This window comes from Saimiri boliviensis, chromosome 6 (assembly GCF_048565385.1).
Source record: "Saimiri boliviensis isolate mSaiBol1 chromosome 6, mSaiBol1.pri, whole genome shotgun sequence".
Lineage (NCBI taxonomy): Eukaryota > Metazoa > Chordata > Mammalia > Primates > Cebidae > Saimiri > Saimiri boliviensis.
In genome coordinates, this window is record NC_133454.1 from 64356807 (window position 1) to 64370230 (window position 13424).

Below are 13424 nucleotides of genomic sequence, written 5' to 3' on the forward strand. Positions count from 1 at the left end.
TAAAAATACATTAATGTTTATAGTAACACCCAAAAAAACAAAATACACAGACAGCTTTATATCTAACAAAATACACATAACAGCTATATAAGAAAAACTATAAACTCTGGTGAAAGATGTCAAAGACCTAAATAAATGGAAAAATGTTGCATGATCATGAATAAGAAAGTAATATTGTCAAGATGCCAGTTCTTCCCAACCTGATTTCCAGATTCAACAGAATCCCAATAAAAAGCCCAGCCAAGTTATTTTGTTGATACTGATAAGCTGATTCTAAAGGATTATGGAGAAGCAAAAGACCCAGAAAAACCAAGACAACACTGAAAGAAAAAAAAAAAACAAAGTTGGAAGGCTGACACTACAAGACTTCAAGATTTATAATAAAGCGATACTAATCAAGACAGCATGGTGTTGGCAAAAGAACAGACAAATTGATCAATGGAACAAAATAGAAAGCCCAGAAACAGAGCCACATAAATAAAGTCAAGTGACATTTGACGAGGGAACCACAATGGACACATGATACACACTTTTTAAAGGGTGTTGGAACAACTGGACATCCACATGCAAAAAGCAAATGATTCTAGACACAGATCTTACACCTTTTACAAGAATTAACTCAAAATGGATCACAGACTGAATGTAAAATACAAAACTATAAAACTCCTGTAATACAGGAGAAAATCTAGGTGACCTTGGTTACGGCAATGATGTTTTTTAAAAAACACGAAAGGCATGATCCATGAAAAAGATAATTAATAAGATGGACTTCATTAAAATTCAAAACTTCTGCTCTGCAAAAGGCAATGTCAAGAGAATGAGAACATAAGCCATAAATCAACAGAAAATCGTTGAAAAGACACACTGATAAAGCACTGTAAACCAAAACATATAAAGTATTCATAAAACTCAACAGTAAGAAAATGAACAACCTAGTTAGAAAAAACAGGCAAAAGATTTGAACAGACATCTCACCAAAAATGATAGATATACAGATGGTAAATAGCATATAAAAATGCTCAACATCATGTCATTAGGGAATTTCCAATTAAAACAATGAAATACTACTACATAACATATCAGAATGGCCAAAATCCAAAATCACTGACAACAAATGCTGGCAAGGATGTAGAGCAACAGGAATTCCCATCCGTTGCTGCTGGGAATGCAAAACAGCAGTTTGGCAGTTTCTTACAAAAATGAAAAACACTTTTCCCATGCAATCCAGCAATCATGCTCCTTGGTACTTACCCAAATGAACTGAAAACTTATGTCCACACAGAAACCTGCATGCAAATGTTTATAGCAACTTTATTCATAACTGTCAAAACCTGGAAGCAACTTTCAGTAGATGAATGGATATATAAAATGTGGTATATCCAGACAATGAATATTTTTCAGGGAGAAAGTGAAATGAACTCTCAAGCCATAAAAAGACATGTAAGAAACTTAAATGCATGTTACTAACTGAAAGAAGCCAATCTAAATGGCTATATACTATGTGACTCTGTGACATATAGAAAAGGCAAAACTATGAAGACAGTAAAAAGATCAGTGCTTGCCAGGGGTTAGGGAAAAGGGAAGGATGAATAGGAGGAGCACAGATAATGTTTATAATACTATTCTGTATGATACCATACTGGTGATACATATCATTATACCCTTTTCTAAACTTACAGAATATACACCTCCAAGAGTAAACCCTATGTAAGCTATGAACTTTGGGTGATAATGATGTATCAATGTACATTCACCAGTTATAACAAATGTACCACTGTGGTGTGGGATGCCAACAGTGGGGGATGTCACATATGTGTCAGAACATGGAGCATGTGGGAGCTCTCTATATTTTCTGTTCAATTTTGCTGTGAACATGAAACTTACCTGAAAAATAAAAAGTTATTAATTTAAAAAAATTATCTTATCTTCCATCTAAGCAGTATTACTTAAAAAAATAAGTGTCAACTACCAACCATGCAAATGCTTTCAGAGCTTTTTTCCAACAGGGTAAGCTGGGAATTAGATTTCAAAAGATAGCTCCTCATATATTCATGAAGTGATTTCTTTCAACTTCTTATAAATATTCTTAGGCCAGCAAAAAGTCTGATCTTTTATATACATTTTCATTTATAAAATTAAAACTCTAACACGTAATTTGCAAATCATCTAAAAATATATTAAATTCACTGTGTAAAATTGTAAAATTAGTCAATACCTTATATTTTCAGCAAACATAAAACAGGAACTTTAAATGTAAAGTACCTTCATATGTAAAAATATAGCCTTGATTGGCTGAGTGTAGTGGCTCATTCCTTTATCCCAGCACTTTAGGAGGCTGAGGCGGGCAGAAGGCTGAGGCAGGTAGATGATAAGGTCACAAGATCGAGACCATCCTGGCCAACATGGTGAAACCCCATCTCCACTAAAAATACAAAAATTAGCTGGGCATGGTGGCATGTGCCTATAATTTCAGCTACTCGGGAGGCTGAGGCAGGAGAATCGCTTGAACCAGGGAGTCAGAGGTTGTTATGAGCCTACACCGTGCCACTGCACTCTAGCCTGATGACAGAGTGAGACTCTGTTTCAAAAAAAAAAAAAATTTATATGCGTGTGTGTGTGTGTGTATAATTTATAACTATAAATATATAGATAGACAGACAGACAGATAGATAGATAGATAGATAGATAGATAGATAGATAGATAGATATTCAGCCTATTTGGAAATTGGTTGATCAAGGATATCAAACAAAGTTGGAAGGCTGACACTACCAGACTTCAAGATTTATAATAAAGTCATACTAATCAAGACAGCATGGTGTTGGCAAAAGAGTAGATAAATAATTGATCAATGGAACAAAATAGAGAGCCATCAGGGAATTTCAAATCAGTATTTAATTCCAAATCAGTATTTTAAAAGTTCAATAACTTTGTAAAGGAATAAATCAAAATCTCTTTCTTATATACTCCTGCCTAAATTTTAGTTTGTTGTTAGTTTTTAATCTTAGTAATTATTGCTACCTGCTGGGCATAGTGGCTCATGCCTGTAATTCCAGCACTTTGGGAGGCAGAGGTGGGTGGATCACTTGAGCTGATTTGTGACTAGTCTGGGCAACAAAGCAAAATGCGATCTCTACAAAAATTACAAAATTAGCTGGGTGAGGCAGGAGGATCACTTGAGCCTGGGAGGTCGAGGCTGTAGTGAACTGTGATCATGTCACTGTACTCCAGCCTGGGTAACAGAGAGAGACCCTGTTTCCAAAAAAAAAAAAAAAAAAAAAAAAAAAAAAGTGTCACTACCAATTACTACTATCCAAGATGACAAAAATCAACAATTCTTGGTAAGGCTGAGGAAGCAAATGAGAAAAAAAATTCCCAGTGTATGTAGGATCAGATTTCTATGGAAAGAATTTGTTTTCTTTCACTTATTTATTCACCAGCTATTTACTGACCACTCACATAGTGCTAAGCTGTAGTAAGCACTAAAAATACAATACAGAAATGATAATAAATCTGACTTCTTAGAATTTGTTTCTAGTGAGGAAAACAAATACTTTTTAAAGTAAACAAATACATAAAGAAAATTAGAGTTTCAGACTATGAAGAAATAAGGAAGGATCTACTTCACATAGGGTGAGACACAGCCTTTGTAAGGAGGTGTTATGTAAATGGAGTCCTAAAGACTGAGAGCTTCCAGATGTGGCAAGATCACAGCATGAACAAAGTCATGGGATGATCAAAGTTCAAAGCCTTGTTACAGGAAAGAACTTAAGCCCTTTTACCAATGGCCTGAAAGCTGGTGTGATCAGAGCATGGGAGTGAGGAGAGATTGTCCTGACATGATATAGACAGAAGAGGGAGGGATATCCAGATTGTGTAGGACCGTCATAGACCTTGGGAAGTAAGTTTGGGTTTAGCTCTACATGCAGTGGGAATCTATTCAAGAGTTTTAACCATGATAGTAACAAGATTTGATTTACACTTTATACCATTCTGGCAGTTTATAAGGTTATAACAGATTATAGGATGCAAACAGCCCAAACAAGAGATCATGCTTGAGCTAGCTTGGTAACAATAAAAATGGAAAGAAATGGACAAATTTTAGAAATATCTCCCATTCTTTCTAAGAACTGTCTTTGCTCATGTTGTTGGAAGTCCCTTTGCCACTGGATTATGTGAAAAACAATGGATGCTATCAATTATCTTTTTACATGGCTGAAATTCAATGAAAAAAGAGACAGAGAGAAAGAGAAAAAGAAAGACTTGATTTAAATCTCAGCCTGGCCTTATCCTAAATACAGAAATGTACGCAAGTTACTCAACATCAATGAACAGCAGTTTACTCATCTATGAAATGGGAATAATGACATCTACCTTTCACAGAAGCATTATGAGGTTTAAACAAAAATCCTGGAAATCTGCCTATATATTTTGTTCATACACATATGTTCTATAAATGTTAATATGTACTCCCACTCTTGTAGTTAACAGCATTTTCTAAGCCCTGAATGGAAAAGGAGTTATTTAATACCAAGGATATTTTTGATGACGGAATTTCAGGTGTGTGAACATCAGAATAAAGGAGATAACTGTGAGGTAAGGAAGCATTCCCCCCAAATCAAGTGATTACCCTACCCACCATAAGAGCCTTCAGGTTACTGTATGTATTTATAAAATACATGATCTTCAGAAAGCCAAACTATTAAATGTTGATGAATTATGATTAAAATACAAAGGTAGTTAGTACACTCTAACTTGATTAGGAACCATTAATGTCAACTACTACAAAGTTGACAGTGAAGCATTAAAATCCTAAGTATTTTATTAAGCAGTAAGTTTTCTTATACGAACAAAACTATACTTACAGAAGGAAAAGATCAAAACAGGATTTTTATTACAGCACATGTAGAATAAATTTCCACCACAGCTGGGCTTAAATTTGTCATTTTAAATTGACCATTTAAAAGCTGATGCTTATTTGCTAAAGAATAAAGCAATAGAAGATGGAATACTTTTAGGACTTGGTAACATTGATGTTAAACTCATAAATGTTTTATTCTGTGTAGTGGAGCTGAATATAATTAGTGTCAGGGTTTACCTAATTCTGGCCTTTTAAAATTAGTAAATTTTATATATATTGTGACATATTCCTGAGATTACTAGAACTTTTATTAATTTCCATTAATTTCAAACTAAATACATTAACTTTCTTGAGAACATTCCTCAACCACAGTAGCTGATCTGTTTGTTCTCCCAACAGATACTTTTGTTTGTTTACTCAGAGAACAGAATAAAAAGATGAGAGAGGGGATATTTGTAGCACAACATATAATTCTAATTAATTACTATAAAAGGGAGGGAGTTGCGGGCTCAGTCACAGCATTACAAACCTATTCTTCAAGACATCTTAAAGAGCATTTCATCCAGGGTTAATATTCAGCTAAGACACACCAATATGGGTAAATGAGATCTGTATGACTAGCATCTATTCCACTGCTTTGCGTCCATGCTGTATTTGCTGTTTAAATATTTTTGCTATCATTAAGATTACAGTCCCCAGTTGGCCTGAGTGCTCCCTTAGGGGCCCTAGATTTAAAGGCTCCAAATGTAAACTGGAAGACAGTTTACCGTTCTGGGCTCACAATTTTGAAAGAAATAAAAACTTTCAAGGGCAGGCATAGACACATTTCAAAGTTTCCAAGATAAGACTGAAAGAAATTAGTATCATTTAACTTACAGAAAGAAAAATGGATTACAGCCATTCAATTTGTCACTTTCTTAAGCTAACAGAACAAGAGAAGAAAGGAGTAAGATGAAGGATCAAGAATTTTGGTTAAATGAAAAGAATGTCGAGTGTATATTATTAAAAAGTAGAAACTGACAGAGATATACAATTTATAAGTAGCTTCTGAAATAGATTACATCAGTGTGTAATGGTGATCTTATCTGAAGAGTAAGCAATTTCTCAAATTTTTTATAGACTGAAAATTCCAAGGAGACACAGAAAAAGGTGGCAGTCAAGAAACTGAAATCCTCAGTAGTCCCCGCTGCTAACATTCAACACAGCTTAGGACAGCCACTTCAGTAATTTGAACATCAGTTGCCTCACTTGCAAAATTAGAGGGTCTAATTGTGTGTCTTTTTCTCTCTCAGTTTTAAAAAAGTATGATTCTAGTTTAATATGGTTCATGGCTAACACAATATGGCAAGAATACAAGGGTAAGCTATAGAAATGTATCAATGATTACATACAATAAGGCAAAGAACAGGTGCAAATGTATTATTGCAATGCACTAAATTACTATTTTAATAATAATAAATGGTATACCAAGTGGTATGAAATTTTTTAAGGAGTTTGACAAGATATTTATACCAGGAAACTACCTATTTATCTAGGTCACTAATACTGTACATGGATATACACATTTTAATATTTGGTACACATTTTAATATTTGGTACCAAAATACCATGCTGGCCTTCTGAAGGTCATTAAAAAAAACAGCACAGATATTTCTGATGTTATGTTTTGTTCATGAGAATAAGAACATTTGCATTCCCGAAGCATATGGAAATTAATGGTAAGAAGAGATGCTAAAATGTGTTAGGTTGTAGAAGGATTAATAAATTCATTCCTGACATACCAACAATGTACTCTAGATAAAAAGATATGGCTTTCATCCCTCTATTAGCAATAACTTATCTTAAATGTACTCAATATTTTCACTTAAAAATTAACTCACCAAATGGAAGCATTTTACGAAATATGACATGAAACTCAGTGATTAAGGGCTTCCCTACATCCTTAAAAAAACTGAGGTGACATAAAATAAAACATATACAAACAATATGTGAATTTGGCCATCTTACTGATATACAAGCTAAAACTTGGTTTCCAATTCTATACTCTGACACCTGAAAGTAACGCACTTAATTCTGAAAGGCTTTCCTTAAGGTGACCAGAACTAAAAACTTCACTATATCGCAAATGATAAAAGCATTGGACTTTCAGATCATTTAACTTCAGGTACATGAGTAATACTTTTTGAGAAAAAATATAAATGCTCATATCCTACTCTCTACCAAAGAAAACCGAAAATTTTGTATAGAAGAAAGTCTTTCTCCTAAACACTTTCTTTACAATGACTAATTCACCAATAGGCAAAAAGCTCAAAGAATGCAGAATAAGTGAATAAAAGAACTATACTAAGTGCTTACATGATGGAGGAAATACTCAATGCTACACGTGACATATTTTAAGTCTCATTAACAGCAAATCATGGTCTTTACCTTCAAAAAAGTTCTAATATTAAAAGTCAAGAAATAAGAAGCTACAAAAAACATGCATATATCCTACTGTTACACCAAAGGGAAACTTCACGTACTGGTTAGGAAAGTGTGCTTCTGAAGCAGAGACAACATCATCTACTCTTTTGTTATAACATGCGATCAATAGCTAACCCATTTACTCTAATAATCAATAAATATCTTTCCTTTAGTCTGAACAAAAGTATTTTCACTTAAGGGTATACATTAAATATCTATAAAACAAATCCTACTAAATAGATTGCTTTAACTCTGAGAAAGTGTAGAAATGTCAACGTGACTGTGAGAAAGAATAAAACAAAACATTTTGATTATCACAGTCATTGTTATTTACTTATAAGTGTCAAAACCCTTAGGAACTTTCCAAAAGTGCAAAAAGGAGACATGCAAGTTTCAATGTTCAACTTTGCATTCCATGTGGTATTGTATGAATACATTTATTTTTGTTTTAAAAGAATACCATTTATTTTCTTACAATAGTCATTATTGCACAATCTCATTTCAGTATTATATAAGTATTTTTCTGTGGGTTATAATCCTTTAGGCAAATCACATTATAGAAAGAAATTTAATCATCACTCAATCTAATTCTTAACTTCATATGAAATGGAGAATGCATTCACAAAATCACCTGACAAGCAATCTGCACGAGGTAGACCAGCTCTTTAGATTCACAGCCATTTTTCATTACTTCATTCTGTTCTTCTGAAAGTGAAAGCTACAACAGAGAAAAAAGGGAGAAGAGAGGGAAAGTTCTGATTAGTGAATAATAAACTAAGCATTCATAATACCTGAAGCATCAACTCCAGGTGAGCATCAGCTTAATGTGAGACATATCTTATATAAGAACTTTATTGCTTAGGGCAGATGAAGAACTTGGGGTTTCAGATAAAATATGTATCTAGGAATTGTTTGTATAGCTTACATCTAAGGTTCTTCACTTCCTTAATCTATTTAGTACATACATGAAACTAAGCACTGAGAGATAGCGTAGCTTAACAGTTTAAAAGAACTCAGACCTTATTACATAGATTAAAAACTGGCTGCCCAGGTAACAGGTTGGGCCTATGGTCATGTTTAAATTCAAAATCACTATGTAGTGGGGCGGGGAGGAGGTGGAAATGGTTAATAGACACCAAAAAAAAAAAAAAAATAGAAGAAGGCCTAGTATTTGATAGCACAACAAGGTATCTACAGTCAGTAATAATTGTACAGCTTAAAATTAGTAAAATAGTATAACTGGACTGTCTGTAACACAAAGGATAAATGCTCTATGGATGGATATCTCATTTTCCATGATGCTATTACTACACATTGCATGCCTATATGAAAACATCTCATGTACCCTACAAATATGTAAACCTCCTCTGTATCCACAAAGATTTTAAATTTAAAAATTAAAAAAAATTCACCATGTAGGTCTGCACACTGCATTTTGTTTTTATTTAAACCAGCTACCAACATGTAGAAGCTAAGAGATTTCATGTGAAAAATACAGATTTCTGGCTTCTACTGAAAAAATCAGAAAATTGGGAAGATTGGACCTACAATTAGCTACAGCTGAGAAATGACCATTGTCTTTAAATGAGGTATATATTCTCCAAGGAAGTTTGTCACAGAACTAACTAACCTGCAGTTTTTTGCCAGTATCTAGGCTGAGTATTAACTGTCATTCATCATGCTACCTGCTTTGTTATTTTTCTTATACCCCACTTGCTTTACTCACTTATGTTATACACCTGCCCCATCTTTGGACGTGAATTTGCAAATGCAGTCCCAGAGATAGACAATCCTGAGTTAAAAAGTGTTTATAACTGGCTATGTCATATTGACCTACCTGCTTAGGCTCTCAACTAGAAAATTAGGATAGTATGATATTATGTATTCTCAAGTTTGTGGGTATTAAATGAGATGATTCATGGACAGTGTTCACCCAGGTAACTAATACTTAATAAATGTAATATACCATTATAATTAATATTATATGAAATACAAGATGGATGAAGCTATATTCTCTACTGAGGAAGGTAGTATCACAAAGTCTTTTGTTTTTTGTTTTTTTGAGATAAAGTCTCACTCTATTGCCCAGGCGGGAGTGCAGTGGCACAATCTTGGCTCACTGCAACCTCCACCTCCCAGTTGAGACAATTCTCCTGCCTCAGCTTCCTGAGTAGCTGGGATTACAGGCAAATGTCGCCATGCCCAGCTAATTTTTGTATTTTTAGTAGAGATGGGTTTTCACCATGTGGGTCAAGCTGGTCTCAAACTCTCGTGATCCACCCATCTCGAACTCCCAAAGCGCTGAGATTACAGGCCTGAGCCACCACCACGCCCAGCCCACAAAGTATTAAGTAGAAAACTTCAAAGTATTAAGTATTAAACTTCAAATATTAAGTAGAAGTTGTTCACAAGATAACAATCATTCTCACATTAGCCCAAAAAGCCAGATGAATGGCAAAAGTGTAGTTTAAAAAAGAAATCAAATAATTAAGGATGAAAAGAAACCTACATGAACCAGTTTCCAGAAAGTGACACTTTCACGAGACAGAAAAGACTCAAAGATGTGCTTGGATGCCTAGCAGAGATACAAGAGAAAAAAGAATCTATGTCAGACAGGGTAAGGAGAAACCAGCCAAACCTTGAGTGACTGCATATAAACTAAAGTGATAAATGAAATTAAAAGGAGCTCCATGTAGCAAAGACGACACTCACCCATCAACTGATTCCCACAGGTACTCACCAGGGGAATGGAGTGAGTAAACCAAAGGCTGGAGAAGAGGAAAAGAACTGACAGAATGAGCCTGTGAAGTATGGGAAGCCTCCCCCAAACACAAGGCAGCTAACCTCCCATGACTGGGAGCAGGGCAGTGAAACAGACAGGAAAGGAGAACTGGGAAATATCCCTCTGAAAGCACTCAGGCAGAAAAGAACATGTCCTCCTTCAGTTCAGAAGATTTGGGGCTTCATAGCAAAGCACAAAGACATCTTCAGCATCTCACCACTCTTCAATTTTCTTTGTGAAAGATATCTCGAACCTTAACCTCAATATATTTAAGTAGTGATAAACTCAATCAAAGTAAAGTTGTCGCAAAAGACCAGATCTATAATAAACACAGATCAGCCTCATGCAGCACCTCACTCCAACAGACTGAAAGAAGAGACAGGCCCTTTCCTGGAGGTAAGTTTACTGACTTGAGTCTCAGCTGTCTTGTATGTAGTTCACATGAAAAAATTATAAAACACATAGAGATAAGCAAGAAAATGTGACACATGGTCATGAGAGGCAAGGGTAAAAGCAGACACAGATGGTTCAGATATAAAAATAATAAGAAAGAGAATGTAAATTAAATATAATAGAGATTCTAAAATACAGTTCAATAGGCAAACAATATGCAAAAGCACATGAGAAAGAGAAGATTCTAGGAAAATGGCAGACTCAGAAGCACCAGGAATCAATCTTTCCACCTAGACGATAACTGCACTGGCAAAATCTGTCCAGTGTGTAATGATTATGACAACTCTGGTACTTCCAAGGGAAGGTTTGAATGGGAAACTGTAGTTCACATTGGTCAACGTCAGCACTTAATACAATAACAGCTCTCTACTCCCTCCCTCCACCTCCTGCCACTCAATAGCAGGCAGCTAGCTGTGCACATACTCCTGGAGCAGCATACATATACCTTATAAGAGCCAAGGTAGACAAAAAGAACTGCCTCCAAATTTCTGACATCTATCCTGTGACTGAGGATCACTGCTTTGGATCACAGAGGTGCAGACAAATAGGGATGTGTCCATTTCACCTGGCTCCAATGTTTTCAGGCCTATGCTCCTCTGGCTAAAGTGACTTCCAGCAGACATAAAGGGCCATCACCCTTTTCCTTCCAGTCCCCTTGATTTTTATCTTTTTCTTCCTTTGGGAGAATGTAATAAGGACATTCAAAAGCAACTGCACATATACAGAAAATTAGAACGTGACCATACATGCTCAGTGAAAGGTCCAGGCTTAGAAAAGACCTAAGAAGACATTAAGTTCCACCTCAGGCTGGTCTTTGGCACAGAGACAGACTACGACAATCAAAAAAACAAAAACTGCAATCCCTGGGGAAGAAGGAGAATCTGGTTTTAAGAGTTACCACATTATTAGATTAAAATGTCCATTTTTCAAAAACAAAAAAAAATCACAAAGCATATAAACAGGAACATAAGAACCTTTTGAAGAAAAAAATAAATCAAAATGAGTCACGGTAGTTCGCACCTGTAATGTAGTGCTTTGGGAGGCTGAGGTAGGAGGACAGCTTGAGGCCAGGAGTTCAAGACCAGCTTGGGCAACATAGACAGAATGCCACCTGTACAATTTTTTTACATAAAAATAGAAATTAAAACTGTTTCTGAAAAAAAAAAACTGATAGCAGATTTACTAGACAGACAACTATCTTTAAGATGTTCAAAGACCTAAAGAAAGTTGTGGAAAAGTCAAGAAAACATTATATAAACAAAATAGAAATATCAATAAAGAGACAAAAAGCCTAGAAGCCAGAAACAAATTTTGTAGCTAAAAAGTGTAACTGAAATGAAAAATTCACTAGAGGGATTCAAAGACAGATTTGAGTGGGCAGAAGAAAGAATTAGTTAACTTAAAGATAAGACAATAGAAATGATTGAATCTGAGTTAATGGGAAGAAAAAAATGATTGAAGATAAGTAAAGAGCCTAAGGGACCCATAGGACACCCTCAAGCAAACCAACATACATATGTAGGAGTCCCAGAATAAGAAGAGAGAAAAGGGGGCAAAGAGATTATTTGAAAATATAATGGCCTAAAACTTTCCAGATTTGATAAAAGACATGAACATAAACATCCAAGAAGCTCAATGGATTCTAAGTAAGATAAATTCAGAGAACCACACTAAGACACCTGATAACCAAATGTTCAAAATACAAAAACAAGGAGGCAATCTTGAAAGAATCAAGAGAGAAGTGACTCAACATCTACAAGGGATCATCAATAAGATTAGGAGATTTCTCATCAGAAACTTTAAAAGTCAAAAAGCAACAGGTCAACATATACAAAGTGCTAAAAGAACTGTCAACCAATAATCCTATAACCAGCAAAACTGTTTTTTAAAAGTAAGGGAGATGGTCCCAGATTTTAAAAAATCCCAACTTCAGATGTCCCCAGATAAAGAAAAGTTGAAGGAGTTAGTTACCACTAGATCTGCCACACAGAAATTCTCAAGGGAGTCCTGCAGGGTAAAATAAATTAAAACACATACACACACACACACACACACACACACACACACACACACACACACTCCTAACTCAAAACCATATGAAGAAGAACTCAATAAAGGTAAATACATGGGCAATTATAAAAGCATTTATTACCATACAATGATATGTGACTCCAGTTTTTGTTATCTGAATGATTTAAGAGACTAATACTTAAAAGAAAATTACTAAAGGCTAGCATTATTTTAACTTTAGTTTGTAATTCCACATTCTTTCCTATATCATTTCAAAGGCTAATACATTTAAAATAATTATTTTTATGTTTTAGAACAGGAAAATGTATAAAGATGTAATTTTGTGCTAACAACAACCAAAAGAGGAGATCATGGAGCTATTACAGGAGCAGTTTTTCTATGTTAACAAATTTAAACTGGCATAAATTCAAATTTGAATGTTATAACTTTAAAATGTTAAATGTAATCTTCATGGCAACCACAAAAAATAGCTATAGAATGTGAACAAAAGAAAATAAGAAAGAAATTTACATATTTCACAAGAAAAAATCAACTAAATACATTTAAAAAGCATTAACGCAGGAAATTAGGAACAAAAAAGCTATATGGTATACAGAAAACATACAGAAAAATGAGAGAAGTCCCTCTTTATCAATAATTACTTTCAATGTGAAAATGAACTGTACAATCAAAGACAGAGATTGCTAGAATAACAAAGAAACATGATTCAATTACAGTGATGTGCCACCATAACAACATTTTGGTCAATGACAAACTTCATCTATGACAGTGGGTCCGCAAGATTATAAAACCACATTCTTACTGTACTTTTTCCATGTTTAGATATGTTTAAATAC

At 34.6% G+C, this 13424-nt stretch overlaps 1 protein-coding gene across 10 annotated transcripts in view; it reads right to left on the reverse strand.

Annotated features, from left to right (window-relative positions):
* ARHGAP32 (Rho GTPase activating protein 32) overlaps positions 1-13424 on the reverse strand; it is a 298214-nt gene that overhangs the window by 121349 nt on the left and 163441 nt on the right. For all 10 annotated transcript variants that reach the window (XM_074400857.1, XM_074400858.1, XM_039470493.2 and 7 more), the window contains one exon: positions 7954-8040. In XM_074400857.1, the coding sequence (XP_074256958.1) occupies positions 7954-8040 (87 nt within the window). The remainder of the gene's footprint in view (positions 1-7953; positions 8041-13424) is intronic.